Below are 20520 nucleotides of genomic sequence, written 5' to 3' on the forward strand. Positions count from 1 at the left end.
TAATGTGCATTTTGTGCAAATACCGGTTTTTGGTGAAAGTTCCCCCACACCAATAATCTCAACAGTACCCTAGGTAATCTATACCGAGTAATGCAAAAAAACGGGGAGAGATGTAAAATTGACAGAGTTGGACCAGAGGAGTTGGTTCGTCAAATGTAACTCATATATCTACTTTTTACATCCTTTGTGAAAGTGTAGTTGAAGGGTTCCAAGTTTCATTCTGATACTCTGAGGATTTGGGGGCCTGTCAGCACTTAATGGCGTGACTGTATGACTGGTTTCTGACTTAGGCAGCTGTCCTGACTTCACGCCTGAGATGTGAGGCTTCCTTAGGGCGATTCCTACATATATGGAGGCAACGCCCATTAGTAGTTTAAGAGACTCACATCTGCCTTATTCTCACCATTTCACATTCTCTACTTCCGATCATCAAGTCAATAATCCCACAACCTCCGTGAATTCCCATCTCACGTGACTCTATATAGACACGTAACAAAAGCGGTAAACGCAATACGAAATCTCTGATCGCTTGAGCGTCTGACTCTCCTCGAATTCTTTCCAAGATCGCACATTTCGCTTCTCTCCGTACTGGTTATAATCTTTTACAACAAGTATAAAATCACCAGTTGAGATAATCTGCGAACTTATCGTCATCCACCGGTTCCCCACTTATCGCGGGACCCAGACGCGCTGAAAGCCCTGCTCATCTGACCCTTCCCCCTTCACTCTCTCACACCTTCATAACCTCGATCTCCCACTCTCCCCGAATTAATCAATCTTTGCCAATATGGGTCAAACCCTGTCGGAGCCGGTGGTCGAAAAGGTGAGTCGCCGAAATATTCGGGTTTTTCTCAATTCCTTCGCCCCCCACACTAGCCCATTGTTCATGTGTTTTTTGATTCCCCACGGCCTACCCATCACACACTCGAAGACACCTGTCCAAACTGTCTAGGGCGTCTTCTCTAGCTGCCAATACTCAGAGACTGGTTTCGGAGGAATCTTCCTCGGGTTGCCATGCGGGGTCTTGGGTCCTTCGGCTGGAGGGGCGGTGGTGGGGGAGGAGCCAACATACAATAAAAATTGGCATCGCATGTTGCCAGCTATTCTGTCTACATTCGAAGGAAACTTATTGGCAAAAGCTAACGTGTTCTCTTTTTCTCTTGTCAGACATCGTCCGAGGGCGGGGATGACTGCTGCGTGTACGGTGTGTCGGCCATGCAAGGCTGGCGAATCAGCATGGAGGACGCCCACGCTGCGATTCTTGACCTCCAGGCAAAGTACAACGGTACTGGCGACGAGAAACCGACGGATCCGGAACACCGCCTTGCTTTCTTCGGTGTTTACGATGGCCACGGTGGCGACAAGGTCGCATTGTTCACCGGCGAGAACCTCCACAAAATTGTCTCCCGACAGGATGCTTTCGCCAAGGGTGATATTGAACAGGCCATGAAGGATGGTTTCCTCGCTACCGATAGGGCGATTTTGGAAGGTTTGTGGTTGTGTGGGTTTGTTGTGGGTGGTTGGCTGACAAGCCGCAGATCCCCGTTATGAGGAGGAGGTTTCTGGCTGCACTGCATCCACAAGCATTATCTCACAGAAGAAGATCTGGGTGGTATGTTGACTATCGAAACATTGAAAAGGCTGGGAACTGACTGGCGATAGGCGAACGCTGGTGATTCACGATCAGTCCTGGGTGTGAAGGGCCGTGCAAAGCCCCTCTCCTTCGACCATAAGCCTCAGAACGAGGGTGCGTATCATGCTTATGCACGACTGTGTATATTCGGCACAATGGGTCTGACTAACACTCTCCACAGGCGAGAAGGCCCGTATCAGCGCCGCTGGTGGCTTCGTCGACTTCGGTCGTGTCAATGGCAACCTTGCCTTGTCCCGCGCCATCGGTGACTTCGAATTCAAGAAAAGCCCGGAGCTTTCTCCCGAACAGCAGATCGTCACCGCATACCCCGACGTAACTGTTCACGAGCTCACAAACGATGATGAGTTCCTAGTTATTGCCTGTGATGGTATGTCTTAATTATGGCTCCCCCGCAAGTCTAAATGTTAACCAATCTACAGGTATCTGGGACTGCCAGTCCTCCCAGGCTGTGGTTGAATTCGTCCGTCGTGGCATTGCCGCTAAGCAGCCCCTTGCCCGGATCTGTGAGAATATGATGGACAACTGTCTGGCCTCGAACAGCGAAACCGGCGGCGTTGGATGTGACAACATGACCATGACCATCATCGGACTTCTACAAGGCAAGACTAAGGAGGAGTGGTACAACCAAATTGCAGAGCGGGTTGCGAACGGGGATGGACCTTGTGCTCCGCCCGAGTACGGCAAGTCTCCCGAGGAACCCGAAGGCATCCCCACTACTTCGTGCTGACGGCCAGTTCGTGCAGCCGAGTTCCGCGGCCCCGGGATCCGGAACCAGTTCGAGGATAACCCCGATGAATATGATCAGGCGGCGGAGCGTAACCGTGGCTACAGTGTGCGTTCGGGCCGTATCATCCTCCTAGGTGATGGCACCGAAGTCATCCCGGATCAGAACGAGGAGCTCTTTGACCAGACCGAGGAGGATCAGGACCTTACCAACCAGGTGCAGCACGACACCGCCGCTCGGAATCGTGAGGCCACCCCGGGCCCTCAGGGGAAACAGGAGACTGGGACTGCTCAAATATCCGAGTCCCCGGCCTCCACTGACGCCGAGAAAGAGAAGTCCGCATCGTAGACTTTGAGCCTTGCTTCTCTCTTTCTCCCTGTCTTGCTTCTTTTATTATGAACCGGTCTCTTGGTCCCCTCTCTGTTTTTAGGTTTTCCCATCTGTTTTGTCTTATCCACGACCCCCTTGATTCTACGATCTATGCCCTGTTTCCCCTCTTTGTTTGCGATTAGTTATCTCAGGGCTCTGGTTCCGAGCCTAAGCTTTATTTTCTTACTCTTTCTCGACTTGAAATGGATATTTGCAACGAGACAGAACATGCGACAACCCCATATGGAAACGAAAGAGATGAAAGAGGGCTATTGACTTTTATTTGCCAAGGGTCGAGGATTGAAAGAGTGCCTTTTTTCTTCGCCGGGAGCCAAATGGGCCTCTATGAACACGTTTGCTTTATGCCATCACCACGAGATACCGCAGAAAATGCCCGTTATTGACGAGTCATTTTACATTTTCTTTCAATCCCCGGTCCCTTAGCATATGGTGGTCTTTTTTGATCTCTATACAAGGTTATTGAGCACTTTGTTCATGGTAGATTTTGCAAGTGGAGTTGCTTCAAAGGTCATTCATATGGCGTATATCTGATACACATGAAGTCATCTTTGTAGTTCTATTTTCGGAAGTTCTTTTCAAGAAGGTATTGCAATGAAATTTTCAAATCTTGAAACAGTATTCAAGTTCTCAAGTTATGGTAGTATGGAGTAACCCGTGGTCAATGGTCAGTGTAACTACAAAAGAAATGCAAAAGAAATCCATGATGCCAAGACCAGCTGTTAATTTCGCAATGCCAAGTGTTTCCCCCCTATTTGCAAATCTCCGTATCGTAAAATCGTAAAATTCCCACTTTCGTACCGAAAGCCACCGTCGTAAGTAACCCTTTGACAGGAACATTTACAGCCCCCACTCTTTTCCCCAATAAAAATTACTCCCCTAAAACCGGGTTGCCGTCATTCAGGGTTCAACATTTAACACCTCACACCTCCCTCCTCCCTCCTTTACTCGACTATCACTCTTTTATTCCTTAACCATGTCGCCCAACACTTCTCCCGCCGGTAAGCGCAAGCGCAGCGCTTCTCACCTACCCGCGCCTATTACCAAGTCCATTACAGCAGACCTCCAACCCTCCTCACGCGACGCGTCCGGCGAAGAAGGCGGCGAGGACTCAACCGGCACTCCCAATGCTAATGCCAATGACACTTCCAATGCTTCCCGCCATCCATCCAAGCGTGCCCGCAAGACCGCCGATGCGGCATCCCAGCCGGATACCAACGGCACAGCCATCAATAAGGAGGACCCCGGCGAGCCCTCCGAGACAACCACGGCCAGCAGCGACATTGAAGGTTCCCGGTCCAGACCCGGTCTGCACATCGATCTACCTGAAAAGGAGCCCGAGGCGCAGATGGCCCCGCCGGTCGTCGGCCGTCTCCAGGATCCCGTTGGCTACCACACTAACCCGCCGCCGACGGGGCGCCCAGTGCGCGTTTACGCTGACGGTGTTTTCGATCTGTTCCATCTTGGGTAGGTGTTCACACAACAATGCTGTTTTTTTAGACTTTTGGTCGTAAATTTCAATTGCTTTCGGTAATACTTGCTGACGATCAATTGCGCTCTCTAGTCACATGAGACAGCTCGAGCAGGCGAAGAAGGCTTTCCCGGATACGTATCTCATCGTCGGCGTTACTGGTGATGAGGAGACACATCTTCGCAAGGGCCTGACGGTTCTCAGCGGCGCTGAGCGCGCGGAGACTATCCGTCACTGCAAGTGGGTTGATGAGGTTATTCCTTGCTGCCCTTGGATCGTTACCCCGGAGTTCCTCTCTGAGCACCAGATCGACTACGTTGCTCACGACGATCTTCCCTACGGCGCTGCTGAGGGCGACGACATCTACGCCCCTATCAAGGAGCAGGGCAAGTTCCTGGTCACTCAACGTACAGAGGGTGTCAGCACCACTGGTATCATTACACGGTATGTCCTCACACAGCTATGCTTTAATCCCAAACTAACATCTTCTCAGTGTCGTCCGCGACTACGACCAATACATCTCCCGTCAATTCAAGCGCGGCGCTTCCCGCCAGGAATTGAACGTCTCCTGGCTGAAAAAGAACGAGCTCGAGATCAAGCGCCACGTCGTCGAGCTGCGTGATAACATCCGCAACAACTGGACCATGACCGGCCAAGAGCTCGGCCGTGAACTGCGCCAGATCTGGCAGAACTCTCGCCCCAACAGCCCTGCGCCCAGCGCTCGCAACTCCATGGATTGGGGTGTCAACCGCGGTCCTCTCACCAGCCCCACTGGTGGCAGCAAGAGCCACTTGTCGCGCGTTGGCGTTGATGTCCCTACTCGCCCCGACAGCCCCATGGGCTCTCGCCGCAACGACGATTTTGCAACCGGATACAGTCTCGGTTTGGTTGGCGGTGTCCGTGCTTGGGTGAGTTTGACTTGAAATCTCATTTGAGCTGCCAATCTCGATACTAACTTTTCTTTTTCCAGATGGCCCGAAGCCGCCAATCCCTCCAGGAACCCCCTAGCGGCATGCACTCCCCCACAGATGAGGACATCGGGTCCCCGCAGAATGGCTACGAGGAGGAAGTGCGCGGTCGTGCTGGCCACGCCGACCACCTCTCTGCCCAGTAGACTTGCGTGACGGTTTTCAACCCCTCGTGGGTTGATCTCGTCCCAGCTTCATTGCATATGATCGTTGCCGTTATTCACTTTCCATTTTGCATTCGGTTCGTGTCTTATACTTTACAAATTGTGCCGTAACTGGCGGTTTTTCTTTTGTCGGGCGCTTGGCGTCGTTGCAAACTGCCTGACAAGGCTTCAGGCTGTCTGGCAGTTTTGCATCTTATCATCTTTGTTCTGAATTTTTGCTTTTGTTCTGGAATTGATTGGTTCTGGTTCTGGGGCTTGCCCGTTCCCTAATACTCCAATGGACTTATTGCTGTTAATTTTCCGGCTTTGGTGAGCCGTTTGGCTGTGGCAGGTGGTTCTTCTACTGCCCCTTTTTTGTTTGTGGATAAAAGCTGGGATTGGTGGGATTTATATGCACTTTTCCCATTGTTTTGTCGGATACTGCACATAGACTGAGATTGCTTTTTTTAGTCCTTTTTGGGACGCCAAATGGATCGTTGCAGGGTACTGCTTGTCATTGGATCGATTGTCTTCTGTAGGTGTAGACTCAATATGGCTGTGATTTGGAGCGTACTCTCAACTCTACATGCAATACTTACACGTAAATTTCATAAGCTACATACATTATGAGACATGACACAACGATACAACAACACGACCCCTCATGTATTCCATGGATGACTGCGCAACTTCATGAGCTTCGGGACGTCTCCCTGTGACTTCACTCACTTGCCGACTCGTACGGACTTCGATTGGTGAAAGGACTACGATGCCTCACACCGTCAACTGACATTGGGATGCATAGGGAAATCTCCCTCTTCCACAGGTAGGGTTAAGTCCAGCCCTGGGGTAGTTGAAGAAGAGAAGAAAGGAAGAGGAAGAGAAGGAACAGCTGAGGGCATTTGTACCCCAGGAAGGCAGGTGACTTTCCTATTTGGGAAGACCTTTTCTTTCCACACACTTCAATCACTACATACAACATATGTATTCTGATCTTTCACTTTAACATTGTGCTACATTCAAATCTTTATTCATCATATATATTAATACTGTTGATCTATTCCTGATCTCTTTTCGATTACTTCAATATTACCCTGAGTACTTGCTCTGTTGAATGTGGACTGTTCTCTACATCGGAATGGTCGTCCATGTTCCTCCTCGTAAATGCCCAAGGTTCAAAGAGGCTGATAGACCAAATTCCAGACCATTGTTGGAGATTTTGAAACGGTGAAAAACCCAGGGTTGAGGTAGATGCGTATCGTTTCAGACAAAACTTGTTTTAGTCTTGTATATATGATAATGGAGCAGGATCTGTATTCGTTGGGCCTTTTTTTCTTTTAGTCAGTGTCGAAATAGTATGCCAGATACGATGGAACCTTATTGGACAGCCTTCATATATTGAAGCGTCTGCGCTACGAGGCTGACTGCGCTGAAAGAATGGATTCATAACTGCACTGTCAATTGTAAGCCATGCTGGCTGCGTCATCTAGGATATCTCACATACATCTAGGCTTATATACATCTGCAGGTAGCCCTGGAGGTCTCTATATTTTGAACTAATATCTTGTTTGGCCTACTCTGAACCCTATCTTGTATATTCTATCTACACTTCAGCTATATATTATTCCAACTATTCTTCTATACTACGTCACTCTAACCCTTGAATGAATAATTCTATAAAAATTATATCAAAAAAGCAATTCCAAACACAGGCGCGGTTAGCGGTCAAACCGGACTCCACTTGAACAGTCATGTGAAATCTCTTTTAGTCAGAGTTCATCGATCGACGCTCTTCACTACTGGTATAAGACTGCTCATTCCCTAGAGTCTGCATTTCTCCAGGGCTGAGACCTTATACTCCAGGAGAATATAAGTCCATCGTTTCCTCTGTATTCGTACAGGAAACAAAGCGAAAACCCGCCAAGATGACATCTCCAACATCCCCCGCAAAGTCTCCACCGACAAAATTCTCCAATAACGAACCCGCGATCACTGATAGTCTCGAGCAGGGTGTTTCGGTGACTGACCAGGATCATCCGGACGCACCCCTGCCGATCGGGCAGACTGAAACAGGATCCAATCAATCTTCAAATCAAAATCAAAGCGAGGGCTCTACTTACAGGTGTGAAAGCGGAAGTGAATCCGAAGTCCAGGCTGCACTCGCTCAGTCTGAGCCCCGACCCATCGAGGATGATTATGACGATGCGGCTGTGGCTGCCGCGAGACCCCGCCATGCATGGCAGGTCTTGTGGCTGCGTAACAAGGGTATGGCGCTCGTCTTACTTGCGCAGATGTTCGGTGCCTCGATGAATGTTATGACGCAGATCTTGGAGATCCATAGTGCTATGCATCCTTTCCAGGTAAGCAGAAGAAAAAGAATAACACAAAAGCAATACATAAGTCCGCTTTGGTAAATGCACGATCTATTCTCTACATCTTCATATCTTCCCTCTACATACGCTCTCACCTATCCAAAACCAGCCCATATATATGACTAAAACTAACAATCTCCTAGGTCCTCTTCGCCCGCATGTCCATAACAGCCGTAGCAAGCTATATCTATATGTGGTGGGCGTCCGTACCCTCCCCTCTGGGTACGCGTCCAGTGCGACTTCTCCTCCTCCTGCGCGCCACCTTCGGCTTCATGGGCGTCTACGGGCTCTACTACTCCGTGCAGTACCTACCCCTCTCCGAAGCAACGGTAATTACCTTCCTAGCACCAATAATGACCTGCTACGCCTGCTCGCTACTCATCCCGGGCGAGACATTCTCTCGACGCCAGCAGCTCGCCGCCCTAATCTCTCTCGGCGGCGTAGTCCTCATCGCGCGCCCATTCAGCAAGCGCGCGCCGCGGGACGTAAACTCCACTCCCACTGCCGCGGCCGTGTGGGCGATGAGCTTGTCCGCGTCTGGGCAAGATGAGACGCCCTCGGACGCAGACTCGTACCACCATGTCATGGCGACGATTGTCGCTTTCGTGGGCGTTATAGGTGCTGCTGGTGCTTATACTTCTATTCGGATGATTGGGCGCCGCGCGCATCCGCTTGTCTCGGTTACTTACTTTTCTTCTGTTACTACCGTTATCTCGTTCGTGGCTATGGCGACTATGCCGTGGGTGCCATTCCGGTTGCCTAATACCGGGATTGAGTGGACACTTCTGACTGGTTTGGGTATTTGCGGATTCTTGCTTCAGTTCCTGTTGACGGCGGGGCTATCGTATGTTCCTCCTGCGTCGGTTACTCAAGGGAAGCCGGGACACTAGGGGTCTAAGGCTACCTCGATGGTTTATATGCAGATGCTCTTCGCGCTGTTTTATGATAAAGTTGTTTGGGGCAGTACTCTCAGTCCCATTAGTTGGGCTGGATCGGCGCTGATTTTGATTTGTGCGATTTATGTTGCTGTTGCGCAGGAAAGTCCTGCTCAGGCGCGGAGAGTGGAGGTGGAAGGTGAAGTTGGAGAGGAGTATCGGGATGTCGAGGGTTACAAGGACGCCACTGACGAGGAAAGGGCTGCATAGAGTGAGTGCATTGAGTGAGTGCATTGAGTGAGTGCATTGAGTTTTTGGCTTGCATTTGCATTTTCTTCCATTACTTTGGGGCATCACAGCGTTTTGAAGTCCGTGCTTTATGTAGCTAACTTAGGGCTTATTTGATTGGATTGGCCACTGGAGCACTCTGCTCCGGTCTTTGCATTGTGATATACTGCATCTCGATACATTACTTACTGTTTCTTTCAAAACTGAGAACAATGCAAAATTCAGTCAAATCCAAATTCAACCCACCGACGTCATCGGGTTACAATGCGTTTTCCCGGGAACTCCCGTCTACAGACGCATCAGGAACATTGGGGTTTTTCCCTCATAACCCCTTTACTACCCTGGCTCTTCTATGGGATCTTCATTCTAGACAACAGTCGACCGATTTGCCTATTCTGCATAAAAGCCCACTAGACCCAATTTTTCCCCGCATTCTGTTCTTTAATTTCGTCGACTCTCTTTTACTTGCATCAACATTCCACACATTTTACACTATAGATAGATCCCAATTCTGGAACCTTTCCATACAAACATCCGAATAAAATGCGTCACTTCGACACCTGGGTCCTCCGCGACCCCTATTCAATCTGGCACTACTACCCAACAGGCCATCGCTGGCGCGACACAGTCCGCGACCTAATCCAATCGCGCGCAATCTGCTCCCCAGAAACCCCAAGCAACCAAGGCTTCAATCAATCGCCCATAAACCCCTATGCAAACTCCCAACCCCAATCCCCACTCCTCCGCCTCCCCGCCGAACTGCGCCAAATGATCTGGTCCTACGTCCTAACAAACGACTCCGATCCAAACACCCCAACCCCCCAAACTCTCCATCTAGTCCAATTAAAAGGAAAAATCAAACACGTACGATGTAACTCTCCAAAGCCAATCCCTCCAAATACACCAGCCCGCCCCGCCCAAACAGCCCCCGATCAACCAAACCCAGCCCTAACCCATAACCGCCACTGCTGCCCCACGACCCCAGCCCGCTGGCGCATCTACGACGGCCGCGTCCCAGGCCACAGCGACAGACTGCTCTACCCACACACGCATGCAGACCTCCCCTCAACACTAAGCAACAGCAACGTCTCCTTCCTGCGCGTCTGCCGCTCCATCCACGCAGAAGCACAGTCCATACTGTACAAAGCGTCTGTCTTCGACGTAGACGATCTCTACACGTTCATTGCATTTTCCAGCTCGCTGTCGCCAATTGCGCGGAGCTCAATCCACAGATTAACTGTCCAATGGATGCCTGTATGGATTCCGATGGCCGGGCTCGATCACAAGGGGTCTATCTATGCGCATACGCACAGCGATGAGCTCTGGGCTCAGTTTTGGGGTGCTGTTTCCCAGCTCGGCGGGTTGAGGGAGTTGGGGCTGAGTTTGGACTTGGGGAGATTTACCGGTGTGCTTGGGAGTGGTGGGGGAACTGTTGTTTCTGGGCAGAGGATTCCGTTTGGGATGGGGGAGGGATGGGTTAAGCCTTTGCTTGGGGTTGCGGGGTTGAGGAGTTTTGATTTGGCGGTTACCGCTAGATGTGATCTTATTGCCAGGGGGGTTGTGGAGAGTGACTTGGTTAAGGAGGTTGGGGAGTTGAGGGATGGTTTAAGAGAGATATTGTATAAGCCGAGAGAGGTTGGTGGTGGGTTGGGGTTGAAGAGGGGGGTGGAGTGTGCTTTGGAAGGCGGGAAGAAGGAGAGGAGGGTAAGATTGGCTATTACTGCTGCTTGAGGCTTGATGCTTTTTGTTTTCGTCGTTATACCCGCTTTGAGGTTGCTGAGTGGTTCATCTACACCCTAAAAGGACATATAGAAATGTGAAACTAGCATGGAATACCCAAGGATACAGCTCACGCGGAATATTTTAAAATACTAGTGTGCGTATAAGAGGTCGACAGACACATGTTACCTACTGTTTACAAGATGGGGTGGCAAGGGGATCAGTGAAGACACTATGAAAGCTGCGATAGAATCCACAGCACCTAGCGAGATACTCCGAGTCTTCTTCAACTGATTGGGATTAACGGTACCAAATACGCAAGTGGTCTTAATCCATGCAGCACGGTGTTACCTCTCCAATACCTTTGAATTCCTTTTGGAACAAGACCATAAACTGGATCTTTTTGATTCTTGGGATAAAATATGGTAGAGTAATTGTCACCACAAGAAAGAGGCGTCGACTGTTGTGTATCTATATGCGAATCCACGTTGGACAAGATATTGCACTTCCACAACGCTCCATTTGATGACGGCTATATGCTTGAATACCGTGGGTGGCTTTTGAATCTCAGTTTAAATTCTACCAATCTGAGATGTTGTCATTTTGATGGCCGAATGTAGATTTGTATCGAGCGAATTGTATCCGTCTCATTGACCCCAGGGTTACCAAGATAATTCTTGAAAGATGCTGCAAGGATAGCGTCAAGGATTTCTTGGACTACCAGCAAGGGAATTGGAACCAAGTCATCTTGATATAGCAATTAGGAAGTGATGCGGGTATGAAAGCGCATTGATGTTCCTTCTGATTCAGCGCATGAGTTTGGAACATGCCAAGCTTCATAGGAAAATGATCTCAGCTTGCATTCTTGAAGGTTTGGTCGAGATCGAAGACAGATTTTGTTTGTGTAATGTGTAATAGTTGTTTGGTTCTGATTTGTCCTCCTCCCCTTCTATTTTTGCTTTCGTGTTTACTCATATGTATGTAGCAAGCAGGTGTTGCCTACTTGCCTAATGAGGCCTTATAATGATGCCAAGACTTGAAGAATGAAAGCCAATCGCAGCGGAAAGTTTGAGACCCACGCGCGCTCGGTTTCGTACCCCGGACTTTTGACGGCTCCTTCACGTGACACTCAAAAGGAAAACAAAACCTGGTAGCTCTGTTAGATCGCAAAGTTATCCTTGGTGCAGGGGTCCTTGCTAAGCTTTTCTGTATATTCCCAATTGACCAAATGCCCTGAAGGGCGGAAAGGCAACCCACCAACACATCTCACGTAATCAATGCCGAAAAAGGAAAGTATGGTTCTCAACATTTAGCTCATACTGTGGTTGGACGGTCTCGAACGTCGGACCCGCGGAGTGGGGCACGTGATTATTTCGCCCAATCAGGCAGTCGACGGCGGGGACTAGGCCACAGAGCCTCAAAACGGCAACTCGATCAATATGCTTCTGTAAGGAAAAAAAAAACTGGTAGCTTCTCTTTGATTGAGCGTGTCATCCTTAGTGCAGGGGCCATGCTAATCTTCTCTGTATATTTTCATTTGACCAAATGCCCCGAAGGGCGAAAAGTGATCCTTAAAGTTCAATATATCCCCCAATTATGGCAGAATGAGACCGCCTAAGGTGGCTTGCTCGAGTTGGTCGCTTCAGCTCCTAAATTTTCCTCATTTCTCACTAGCTATCTATGATGAACACAGGTTACCAGAATATTTTCTTAAGGATGGGCTCAGAATATGGGCTTCAATAGAAATAGAGTAGGAACACTCATGGACTATATCGTTTACCGAAGTGGTAGCATAAAGCTGCTATCAACATGGGTTTTGCTTCTAAAATAAACATATTTAGGCCTCATTGTAAGCATCGCTGAGATCATAAGATTACTGCTGGGATAGCGAATTGAAATTTTTGGCTATTGTAATCTTTTCTGCGGTGTAATTAGTAGTAACAGATGGACCGAGAACCTTGGAAAATACGGAGACTTTAGAGGATGGGCAGGGTTTCTAGCAGTAAAGTGAACATGCTGGGACGTAGTTTGAAGTTTACATGCTACAGACGCTCTAAGTATAGACTATACAATCTTCATACGGGAGGAAATCTGATGGAAACCTAGTGGCTTGAATTAAATGTGCAGATTGGAATATATAAGTACAATGTACTCTCATACAAAAGTAAAAGTATCTCCACCCTTCTCACGCAACATATTCCCAGTCCTAGATGTACCAACAACACGTTCCAACTTCATTGCATCCCACTTGGAGAAGAGCGCACGAACACCGCCCTCGGCGGCGTCGACCAACTCCGCCGGGTCAAGACCAAGATACCCAACAATCTCACCGTAGAACTGCGCATTATCAGGCAGACCGTACATAATGATACGCTTCACGCCACGGATCTGATAGCGTCGGAAATGGTGCGAACGCTCGGTATACAGCAACACCGAGTGGCGACCAGACAGGAAATGACTGCGGGCACGATTGGCCTCCTTCGATTCAGTGTACTCGGAGACAGCGCCGAAAGCAACATTCGTCGTCTGCGAGGAGGTTGCGAAGTGGTTTCGCACGCGGACAAAGTCGAGGTAGGAGGGGATGAAGATAAGGGTTCCAGTTGCGCCTTTGCCGCGGCCGTGGGTGATGTTCTTCACGATGGTGGACAGGACGGCTGTTGTGAAGTGCTTGAAGCGGGCGTCGGGATCTTTCATAGGTGACAGGCTGTCGATGCGGGTGAAAGTTTGCTTGACGGAGACTGGGAGGGGGAGTTCGGTGATGGCGCCGGCGTAGGTTGGGGTTACTTTAAGGCGGCCTGAGGCGTTCTGCATATGGTTTGAGAAGAGGGCGTTAATCTCGGGTGTGATGAAGGATGAGAGCACCACGGTCTGGCGCACGTGGCGGGCTTGGTTGTCCAGGTACCAGTTGCGAACGCGGCTGAAGTCGCAACCGTGGGCTTCTTTTGGTTGCAGGTTGAGGTGCTGGAAGATGTGGTCGACGTGATCCCAGTTTTGCATTAGAAGGGCGTCGGCGTGGTCGACTACTACTAGCTCGATTGAGGAGAGAAAGTCGTGGTCACGCTTCTTGGCGTCGGATTGATCCATGATGGTGCGCAGACCCAATGGACTGGCTAGGATGATATCGGAGCTGTAGAATTGCGCGAAATACTTGACTGTCTTGCGGGTGAATTTGAGACCTAGGCGGAACATGTCGTCGTCGTTGCCGCCGAAGAGCTCTCGGTAATCCTCTGTCTTGTGTTCCCACGCCTCATCCTCTGGTGCCGAGAATGAATCGGTGAATCGCTTTTTGTTTTCTTGTTGCTCAGGCTGATAGATCCGAGTGATGGCTTCAAGGACCTTCACACAGGACTGTCTCGTCGGCAAGATGTAGAGCACCTTAGGCCGGGTGAAGCCTTGATCACGGCACTCGATATCGGTATCCGGGTCCTTGGCTAGACGGGCGGTGTTCTTCAGAACTTGGTCTCGGGTTTTGAGCAGGTGGTTGACCGCGTGCAAAGCAAGCATATCGCGCGTCTCCTTCGCATTAGAAGCAGATCGGGCTCCGTAGAGAACATCTTGGTAATCAAAGACATACGGCGCAATGATTTGAGCTTGGCCATTGATCTTAGGCAATACTTCCGCGGCGCGGGCCTTGAGTTTTTGTTTAAGCTGCCAAATTAAATGTTAGTTTTGCTCAACTGACATGTTCATGTTCATGCTAATGTCGCGTACCTTGAGGTTTACTGTGCTCTTCATTGGTGGAAGCAAGGAAGCACTATCCGCACCTGTGTCAGGAACGGCTTGTACGAGTCGTAGTCCATCGACTTCTTTTTTGGCGAAGGCCCATTTGTTGGATTGAATGGCTTCGATCTGCTTGGTCAAGGCTGCACTCTCGGGCTGAACGAAGTGCTTTTCGAATGGACCAGTTTGGTCTTCGTCATCATCCACATCCTCCTCTTCGTCCTCGGATGGAACCTGAGCTTCCAAATCATCGTCACCATCCTGTTCTGGCTCCTCTGCGGTGTCGGCCATTTTGATCTCCTCATTTGAATCGGTCGCAATCTTGCGCTTCTTTCGAGCTGGTCCACTTGACTCTGCTGGTTGAAGCAACTGGAGAAGTTCGTTGTATGGGCGTTCAGTGCTCTCCTCGTCTTCACTGCTGGAGGATCCATCATCCATGAGGGTATCATCGGCCAACTCTTCTTCTGGCTGCTCGCTACCTGAATCATCTCCACTAGAAGAGCCGTCCGATCTAATGCAATTAGCTATGGACTATTCCAAGATTAACGTATAATACTTACTCAAACTCGTTCAATCGCGAAGTCGCAAAACGACCTCCTCGACTACCACCACGACCCCGGCCACGACCACCACGACCACCACGGCCGCCGCGACCACCACGTCCTCGAGTTCCTCTAAAAGAACCACCTCGTGGAGGCATATTTGTTGTGATGTAGAAATGTATTAATGATAAAAAAAAAAGTGGTTACGCTGTTTCGTCCTACATGAGAAATTTCCCCTTATCTCTTATCTTAGCGCGAAATTTCCCACACAAAGCAGAATCGGAACAATCACGGCTCAACTCCACTTCAAGGAAAAATTGAACCTCCGAGAGAAGCCTGTCGAGTTTGGGGAATTTGAACCTTCAAGAAAAACCATCAACAATTAATCATGGCCGAAGATTCTTTCCTGCACCTTGCTCGCCCCTTGGGCCCCGTCAGCGTGGGAACCGCTCCCACTACTGCCCCTCTTAACGTTGTCATTCAGCCCCAGGTATGTACATGTGTCCTATGATCTGAGGGGTAAAGAAAGCTCATTCCTTAGGCCATTTTCTCCGTTCTCGACCACTCTCTCCGTCGCAATGCCGATCAGGAGCGCGTCATCGGTACATTGCTGGGAACACGATCCGAGGATGGAAGTGAAGTTGAGGTCCGATCTGCCTTCGCCGTCGGCCACTCCGAGGCTGAGGACCAGGTCGAAGTCGATATGGAATACCACAAGCAGATGCTCGCCCTCCACCTGAAGGCCAACCCCCGCGAGGTCCTGGTTGGCTGGTACGCCACTGCTTCCGAGCTCAACACCTTCTCCGCCCTCATCCAGAACTTCTACAGCGGCCAGGGCGATGGCACATGGCCTCACCCCGCTGTCCACCTGACTGTCTCCACTGAGGCCGGCAAGGACCTCGAGACCCGCGCTTACATTTCCGCCCCCGTTGGTGTCACCGCCGAGCGCGCCGCCGACAGTGCCGCCTTTATCCCCGTTCCCTATGAGCTCCGCTACGGTGAGGCCGATAAGAGCGGTCTCGAGTCCATCGCCAACGCCAAGGATGCTGAGGACCGTTCCACCACTGTCACCTCTGACATCGACTCTCTTGAGCGCGCCGTCGAGGAGGTTCTCTCCATGATTGACCGCGTCTCTCGTTACGTTGAGTCCGTCATCGACGAGGAGACTCCCGCCTCCACCGCTATGGGCCAGTTCCTCCTGAACGCTCTTGCTCTCGCCCCCAAGGTTGAGCCCGCTGACATTGAGCGCGACTTGTATGTTCAACTTTTCAATATATCCGTTCGTGTTGATTCTCACTAACATTTCACAGCAACAACCACATCCAGGACGTCCTTGTCGTTTCTTACCTCGCCAATACCGTTCGCACACAGATGGAGCTTTCCACCCGACTAGCAACCGCCCAGCTGACTCTCGGCGGCGGCGAGGGTCCCGCTACCGGCGAGGGCCAGCGCAACCAGCGCGGTGGCAAGGGCAACAACCAGGGCGGTCGTCAACGCCAGGAGCGCACCGAGGAGGCGCGCGCATGAACGGCTTCTTACCACAAACCCCGATGCATAATGTGACGGTACGCGGGAGGAACTCTTCTATCAAGGGAACGTCAATATCTCGTCCCACGTTCACTTCCTCTTTACTCCATTCCTCCCGACGTTCCTATTTTTGGCTCCCGATTCACTCCCCTGTTACTATCCCTCTTCCGCCAATTTCCCAATTCCTTTTTCCGCTTTTTCACATTTTTTTCGCGAGACTTTCATGTTCTCTCCCCGAGGTCATGTTCTCCCCCGAGGTCACGGACAACGGATTGATCACCTCCGTTCAATGGTTTTTGGAGCCGATTCGTCTCGAGAAGATAACTTGTTCCATACTACGGTAGCCGATCTTATATCGATATCGATATAAGAAACGCAGTTGATGAGGCTGATCATGAAGACATGTTCAGTGATAGAGAAAATCTGGGGTGATGAGTCTAGACTGTTGAAGACGAGATGAGTCGACGGGGTCGATCCGGTTTACGAAGTCGCATCTTCTGGGCGCGGCGTTTTCAGTTATGATGAAATGGACATAAAAGTTCTAGAGCTTCTTCGTATTACCTTCCATGGATGTATTGTTCATATCTTGGTACAACTACATAAGCACTTCCTGGGCGTGCCTGCCTTCAAGTCAACAGGATATTGTAAACGACAGTAGAATTCCACGTTAAGACTAACAAAACAGATTTCAAAGCTTCCCATTTTTCTTTTTTGCTGTTTGTGTGGCTGGCTTTTCTTAGCGGCTGACGTTGGGAGTACCCCGAGCAGTAAGTCTTTTTTGATACAGTCAGTGAACAAAAGTAATCGCACGCCCAGCCGAACTGGGTGGGGATAAAGGGGATGCAATTACTTATGCACAGTCACTATATGTCTTTTTTGGCTTCTTCGACGGTTGTGCTAAACTTTGATCACAGGCTCCAACCGCTCGCTCATCAAGACCGTCCGACTCGCCAGAAGGGAGGCGGAAGGAGGAGATTGGCCTGTGGAGCTGATCAAACTTGGGGAGAGCCATGGCATCCCCGTAATGAGAAAGCTCCTCTGGGAGGTGATCCGGTTCATGACAATTTGGGAGATTGTCAAGAGGCTCATCAGCCCTGCTGATTATGCCCTTGTGGCTCTCTTCGGGGCGTCTATGAATCGTAAGTTCCTTCAATTGGACTCTCCAGATCATTATTCTTCGGTTGGTTTGGTGCTCTGTCACTCTCTTTTGGCACTGACAAATAAGACATTCGGCCTTTTACGTTGGACCAAGTCTTGTTGGAACTCTTTCCGAGGTGCTGCTACTCCTCGCGACGAAGAAAAGGCCGATACCAATGCAAACGTTTCTCCTCTGGCCCTCAAGGGAAATCCCAACCTCCTGAGCATCCAGAGGCTCCGGCCGACCAGGGTGGTCCTGCTCCTCCTGCTCGCCGAAGCTCCCGTATTACAGTTATGGCTCCTGTCCATTATACTTCCTAGGCAAACCCGGCAAGTTTAACGTAGTCCTCTTCACTCTTCTTGGTTGCACCTTTCTCTCACTTCTCTCTCACTTCTCTCTCACGAAGAAGAAGAAGAAGAAGAAGAAGAAGAAGAAGAAGAAGAGGCTGAGCTCCGCAAAAGTGGCCATGGTCCAACATACTTAGACAGAGGGTCAGATTGTGCGACGATTGTAGCTATTATGTGTTTATGTTTATTGTGCTGCAATAAATAGCACTGAGCTGGGATATGAACTGTTCCCTTGTGCATAACTCAAAATCAAATTAATTGTTCTGCAGTATATTAATCTTGGAGTATAAGCAATTTGATAAATCGTACTGGGTGAACACATCTTTCTCTGGGGCAAAAACGATATCACGCAAGCGATATACTCAATTGTATCAAAGCAAATAGTAGCTAGAGTGATTGTATACAACTGAGCGCTTGACAAGTCGAGCTAAATCAAGATACTTCGATTATTGAAGAATCAGACTCACATTCGTCACTATAATCAGTACTGCATAAATTGTCATGGTCCTCATCAACCTGCTCACATCCAGACTTAACGAGATCAAATGGGTTCTCATAGCCATCCAAGTGCAGTCCCCAGATAGAGGCCAACTCAACCCGATCATAAAAGTTCTGCTTTGCCTGGAAATCAAGTTGGCTGTAGATTTCATTCTGTTGCTCTTGGGTGAGCTCAAACCCCCGAGCTTTTCGGCAACATCCACATGAAAGAGCACTATGCCCAACTCCTAGTGGGCGTGCCAGATCGAGCTGGCGATTGGTACAGCATCCACAACCGCGAGCACAGCATCCCTACCTTCTCTCACAATCCTCAACAAGAACCTCATGCATATACCATGTAGGATGTGATCGCCATAAGTCGAATGCCCTCGACACAACCCCTTCTCCGAAGTCACTTCGATACTTCCACCATTCCCGTGTGAGTTCCCGGATTGTCTTATTCATGTAATCAAAAATTCCTTTCATTCGTTCAGAGCCATCTTCCTGTTCATGCGCAAATAACTCTTCTTGGGTATAATGTCGCAGGTCTTCTTCCGTGTCTAAGAGTTTATCTATTGGAAGTGGGCAGGCATATCTGGTGTCTTTGTGAAGTCGATATGAAGCCTTTGGAGAGTGCAGATGTCTCCACTATGTTCCAGTGTCGTCTCTTGAGTGCCTTTCTCCTTGCAAAGAATTCTGACTCTTGATTTGGGATATGGGGACCATGGATCGGGTGGCCAAAGCCAGTTGACAAACGAGGAGAATAAGCAACTCATATTGCACTCAACTTCAACGTGGAAAGATCAATAAATAGGAATAAATTCCGTGGAGAAGGGATGTTGTTGCTGTGGCTCTCATGTCAACGAATCGTGTTGATGTCAACGCTAAAATGATACATGTTCTTCGGTGTGCTTGAGTATGCCAAGCTATGAGGCTCATAACTTTAATTTGACGATCCCAATGGACGTAAACAAAACAGATCAAATGACAGTGTTTGTTGGCTAGAAATATGTTACGATGAGGGTTGAAACGTGTCAGCTTGAAAAATAATAAGATTAAACAAATTTCATTGAGGGTATTTTGAGACAGATCGCATATTCAATCAAATCCCCTTGTTCATAATTCTCATACTTCAGCCGCGCAAAGCAGTCTGTAGAAAGATCCCCAACGCCAATAACCATGCTGTGTTGTACAACCCGAAACCGTAGACCCAACGCCATGATTGAAAGCAGAATGCATGAAGGGGAAGAAATTAGCCGATAGTCTTGCGCTTCTTCGCAACAGACTCCTCGGTAGCATCAGATCCCCGACGTGGGGCATCACGCTTTCCCTTTCCCTTATTCTTACCCTTCTTGCCGGTAACACTAGCAGCGGCAGCAGCTTCGGCAGCCTCGGGGTCTTCTCCGGCAGCCACAGCAGCCGCAGCCGCAGCAGCACCCTTCTTGCCAGCCTCTTTAGCAACCTGATCGTCGTTCTGGTCGAATGCCTTCCGAGCCTCCTTCAGCTCACGCTCCATGCGAAGCAGCTCCTGGACACGACCAAGCTTGTTGGGATCACGGCGCAGTGCGAAGCGGAAGTCTTCGACCTTGATCTTCTGGCGACGGGCGTGATGGGCAACTTGCGCGGCACCGTGGCATACTTCCAGGATGAAGTCGGTGACAATTTCGTCGAGCACACGGACAGTTTCAGGGAGTGGTTCGTTGGGGAAGGATGGGTGAGGGCTTGGATCTCCATAGGCGAGGAGGAGAAGACGAACTGGTGTATGTTAGCTGTGAACTTTGTTGGTGCGTTTTATGCAATGCGGATAGCGTACGCTCGTTCTGGAAGTTCATCTGCCCCTTGTGGCGGGCCATCCGGGCGCGTGGTTCAGCCATGGCGGAGGTGTTCTTGCCTTTTCCCTTGAAGTCAGGCGATGGTTCGGACTTTGCTTCAGACTCCGGGTTCCACTGGGGTTTGTATCCAGCCTGTATTAGCTTGGTGTCTTGATTATTGAACGGCCAGGGAGGCGTCGACAGCGGGTGAGGATTATTCGGCTGGGGCGAGGAACTGTTCGAAGTAGGCGAGCGGCGGTTCGTAGTGGAGCGACTCTCTGGAGTTGAGGCTCGCGGAGGTGACGCCTCAAAGCTCACCCGCTTTTTGGAGCGGTCCGTGCGTTTAGCGGACATTTT

At 49.8% G+C, this 20520-nt stretch overlaps 8 protein-coding genes across 8 annotated transcripts; 6 read left to right on the top strand and 2 right to left on the bottom strand.

Annotated features, from left to right (window-relative positions):
• Window positions 1–787: 787 nt before the first annotated feature.
• N7529_004618 (PP2C family serine/threonine-protein phosphatase) lies at window positions 788–2726 on the top strand (the record flags this gene model as incomplete). The annotated part of the gene is made up of 7 exons (XM_057240145.1): window positions 788–823; window positions 1168–1489; window positions 1539–1612; window positions 1663–1747; window positions 1815–2021; window positions 2074–2316; window positions 2398–2726. The coding sequence occupies 7 exons, from the start codon at window positions 788–790 to the stop codon at window positions 2724–2726; spliced, it is 1296 nt and encodes a 431-aa protein (XP_057099440.1).
• A 1015-nt stretch (window positions 2727–3741) lies between these two features.
• N7529_004619 (choline-phosphate cytidylyltransferase) lies at window positions 3742–5350 on the top strand (the record flags this gene model as incomplete). The annotated part of the gene is made up of 4 exons (XM_057240146.1): window positions 3742–4232; window positions 4330–4680; window positions 4730–5144; window positions 5207–5350. 4 exons carry the CDS (start codon window positions 3742–3744, stop codon window positions 5348–5350), a joined length of 1401 nt encoding a protein of 466 aa, XP_057099441.1.
• Window positions 5351–7272: 1922 nt separating this feature from the next.
• N7529_004620 (DMT family transporter) lies at window positions 7273–8864 on the top strand (the record flags this gene model as incomplete). Its single annotated transcript, XM_057240147.1, has 3 exons — window positions 7273–7707; window positions 7863–8582; window positions 8643–8864. The coding sequence occupies 3 exons, from the start codon at window positions 7273–7275 to the stop codon at window positions 8862–8864; spliced, it is 1377 nt and encodes a 458-aa protein (XP_057099442.1).
• Window positions 8865–9425: 561 nt separating this feature from the next.
• N7529_004621 (uncharacterized protein) lies at window positions 9426–10613 on the top strand (the record flags this gene model as incomplete). The annotated part of the gene is made up of 1 exon (XM_057240148.1): window positions 9426–10613. The coding sequence occupies one exon, from the start codon at window positions 9426–9428 to the stop codon at window positions 10611–10613; it is 1188 nt and encodes a 395-aa protein (XP_057099443.1).
• Window positions 10614–12755: 2142 nt separating this feature from the next.
• Window positions 12756–15021, bottom strand: N7529_004622 (UTP25 family protein; the record flags this gene model as incomplete). Its single annotated transcript, XM_057240149.1, has 3 exons — window positions 12756–14249; window positions 14313–14832; window positions 14882–15021. 3 exons carry the CDS (start codon window positions 15019–15021, stop codon window positions 12756–12758), a joined length of 2154 nt encoding a protein of 717 aa, XP_057099444.1.
• Window positions 15022–15251: 230 nt separating this feature from the next.
• Window positions 15252–16390, top strand: N7529_004623 (eukaryotic translation initiation factor 3 subunit F; the record flags this gene model as incomplete). Its single annotated transcript, XM_057240150.1, has 3 exons — window positions 15252–15353; window positions 15405–16117; window positions 16174–16390. The coding sequence occupies 3 exons, from the start codon at window positions 15252–15254 to the stop codon at window positions 16388–16390; spliced, it is 1032 nt and encodes a 343-aa protein (XP_057099445.1).
• A 1024-nt stretch (window positions 16391–17414) lies between these two features.
• Window positions 17415–17867, top strand: N7529_004624 (uncharacterized protein; the record flags this gene model as incomplete). Its single annotated transcript, XM_057240151.1, has 1 exon — window positions 17415–17867. The coding sequence occupies one exon, from the start codon at window positions 17415–17417 to the stop codon at window positions 17865–17867; it is 453 nt and encodes a 150-aa protein (XP_057099446.1).
• Window positions 17868–19604: 1737 nt separating this feature from the next.
• Window positions 19605–20517, bottom strand: N7529_004625 (putative transcription initiation factor TFIID subunit 13; the record flags this gene model as incomplete). Its single annotated transcript, XM_057240152.1, has 2 exons — window positions 19605–20107; window positions 20166–20517. The coding sequence occupies 2 exons, from the start codon at window positions 20515–20517 to the stop codon at window positions 19605–19607; spliced, it is 855 nt and encodes a 284-aa protein (XP_057099447.1).
• Window positions 20518–20520: the final 3 nt, after the last annotated feature.

The sequence above is a fragment of the Penicillium soppii genome (assembly GCF_028829465.1).
Source record: "Penicillium soppii strain IBT 18220 chromosome Unknown utg000004l, whole genome shotgun sequence".
NCBI lineage: Eukaryota > Fungi > Ascomycota > Eurotiomycetes > Eurotiales > Aspergillaceae > Penicillium > Penicillium soppii.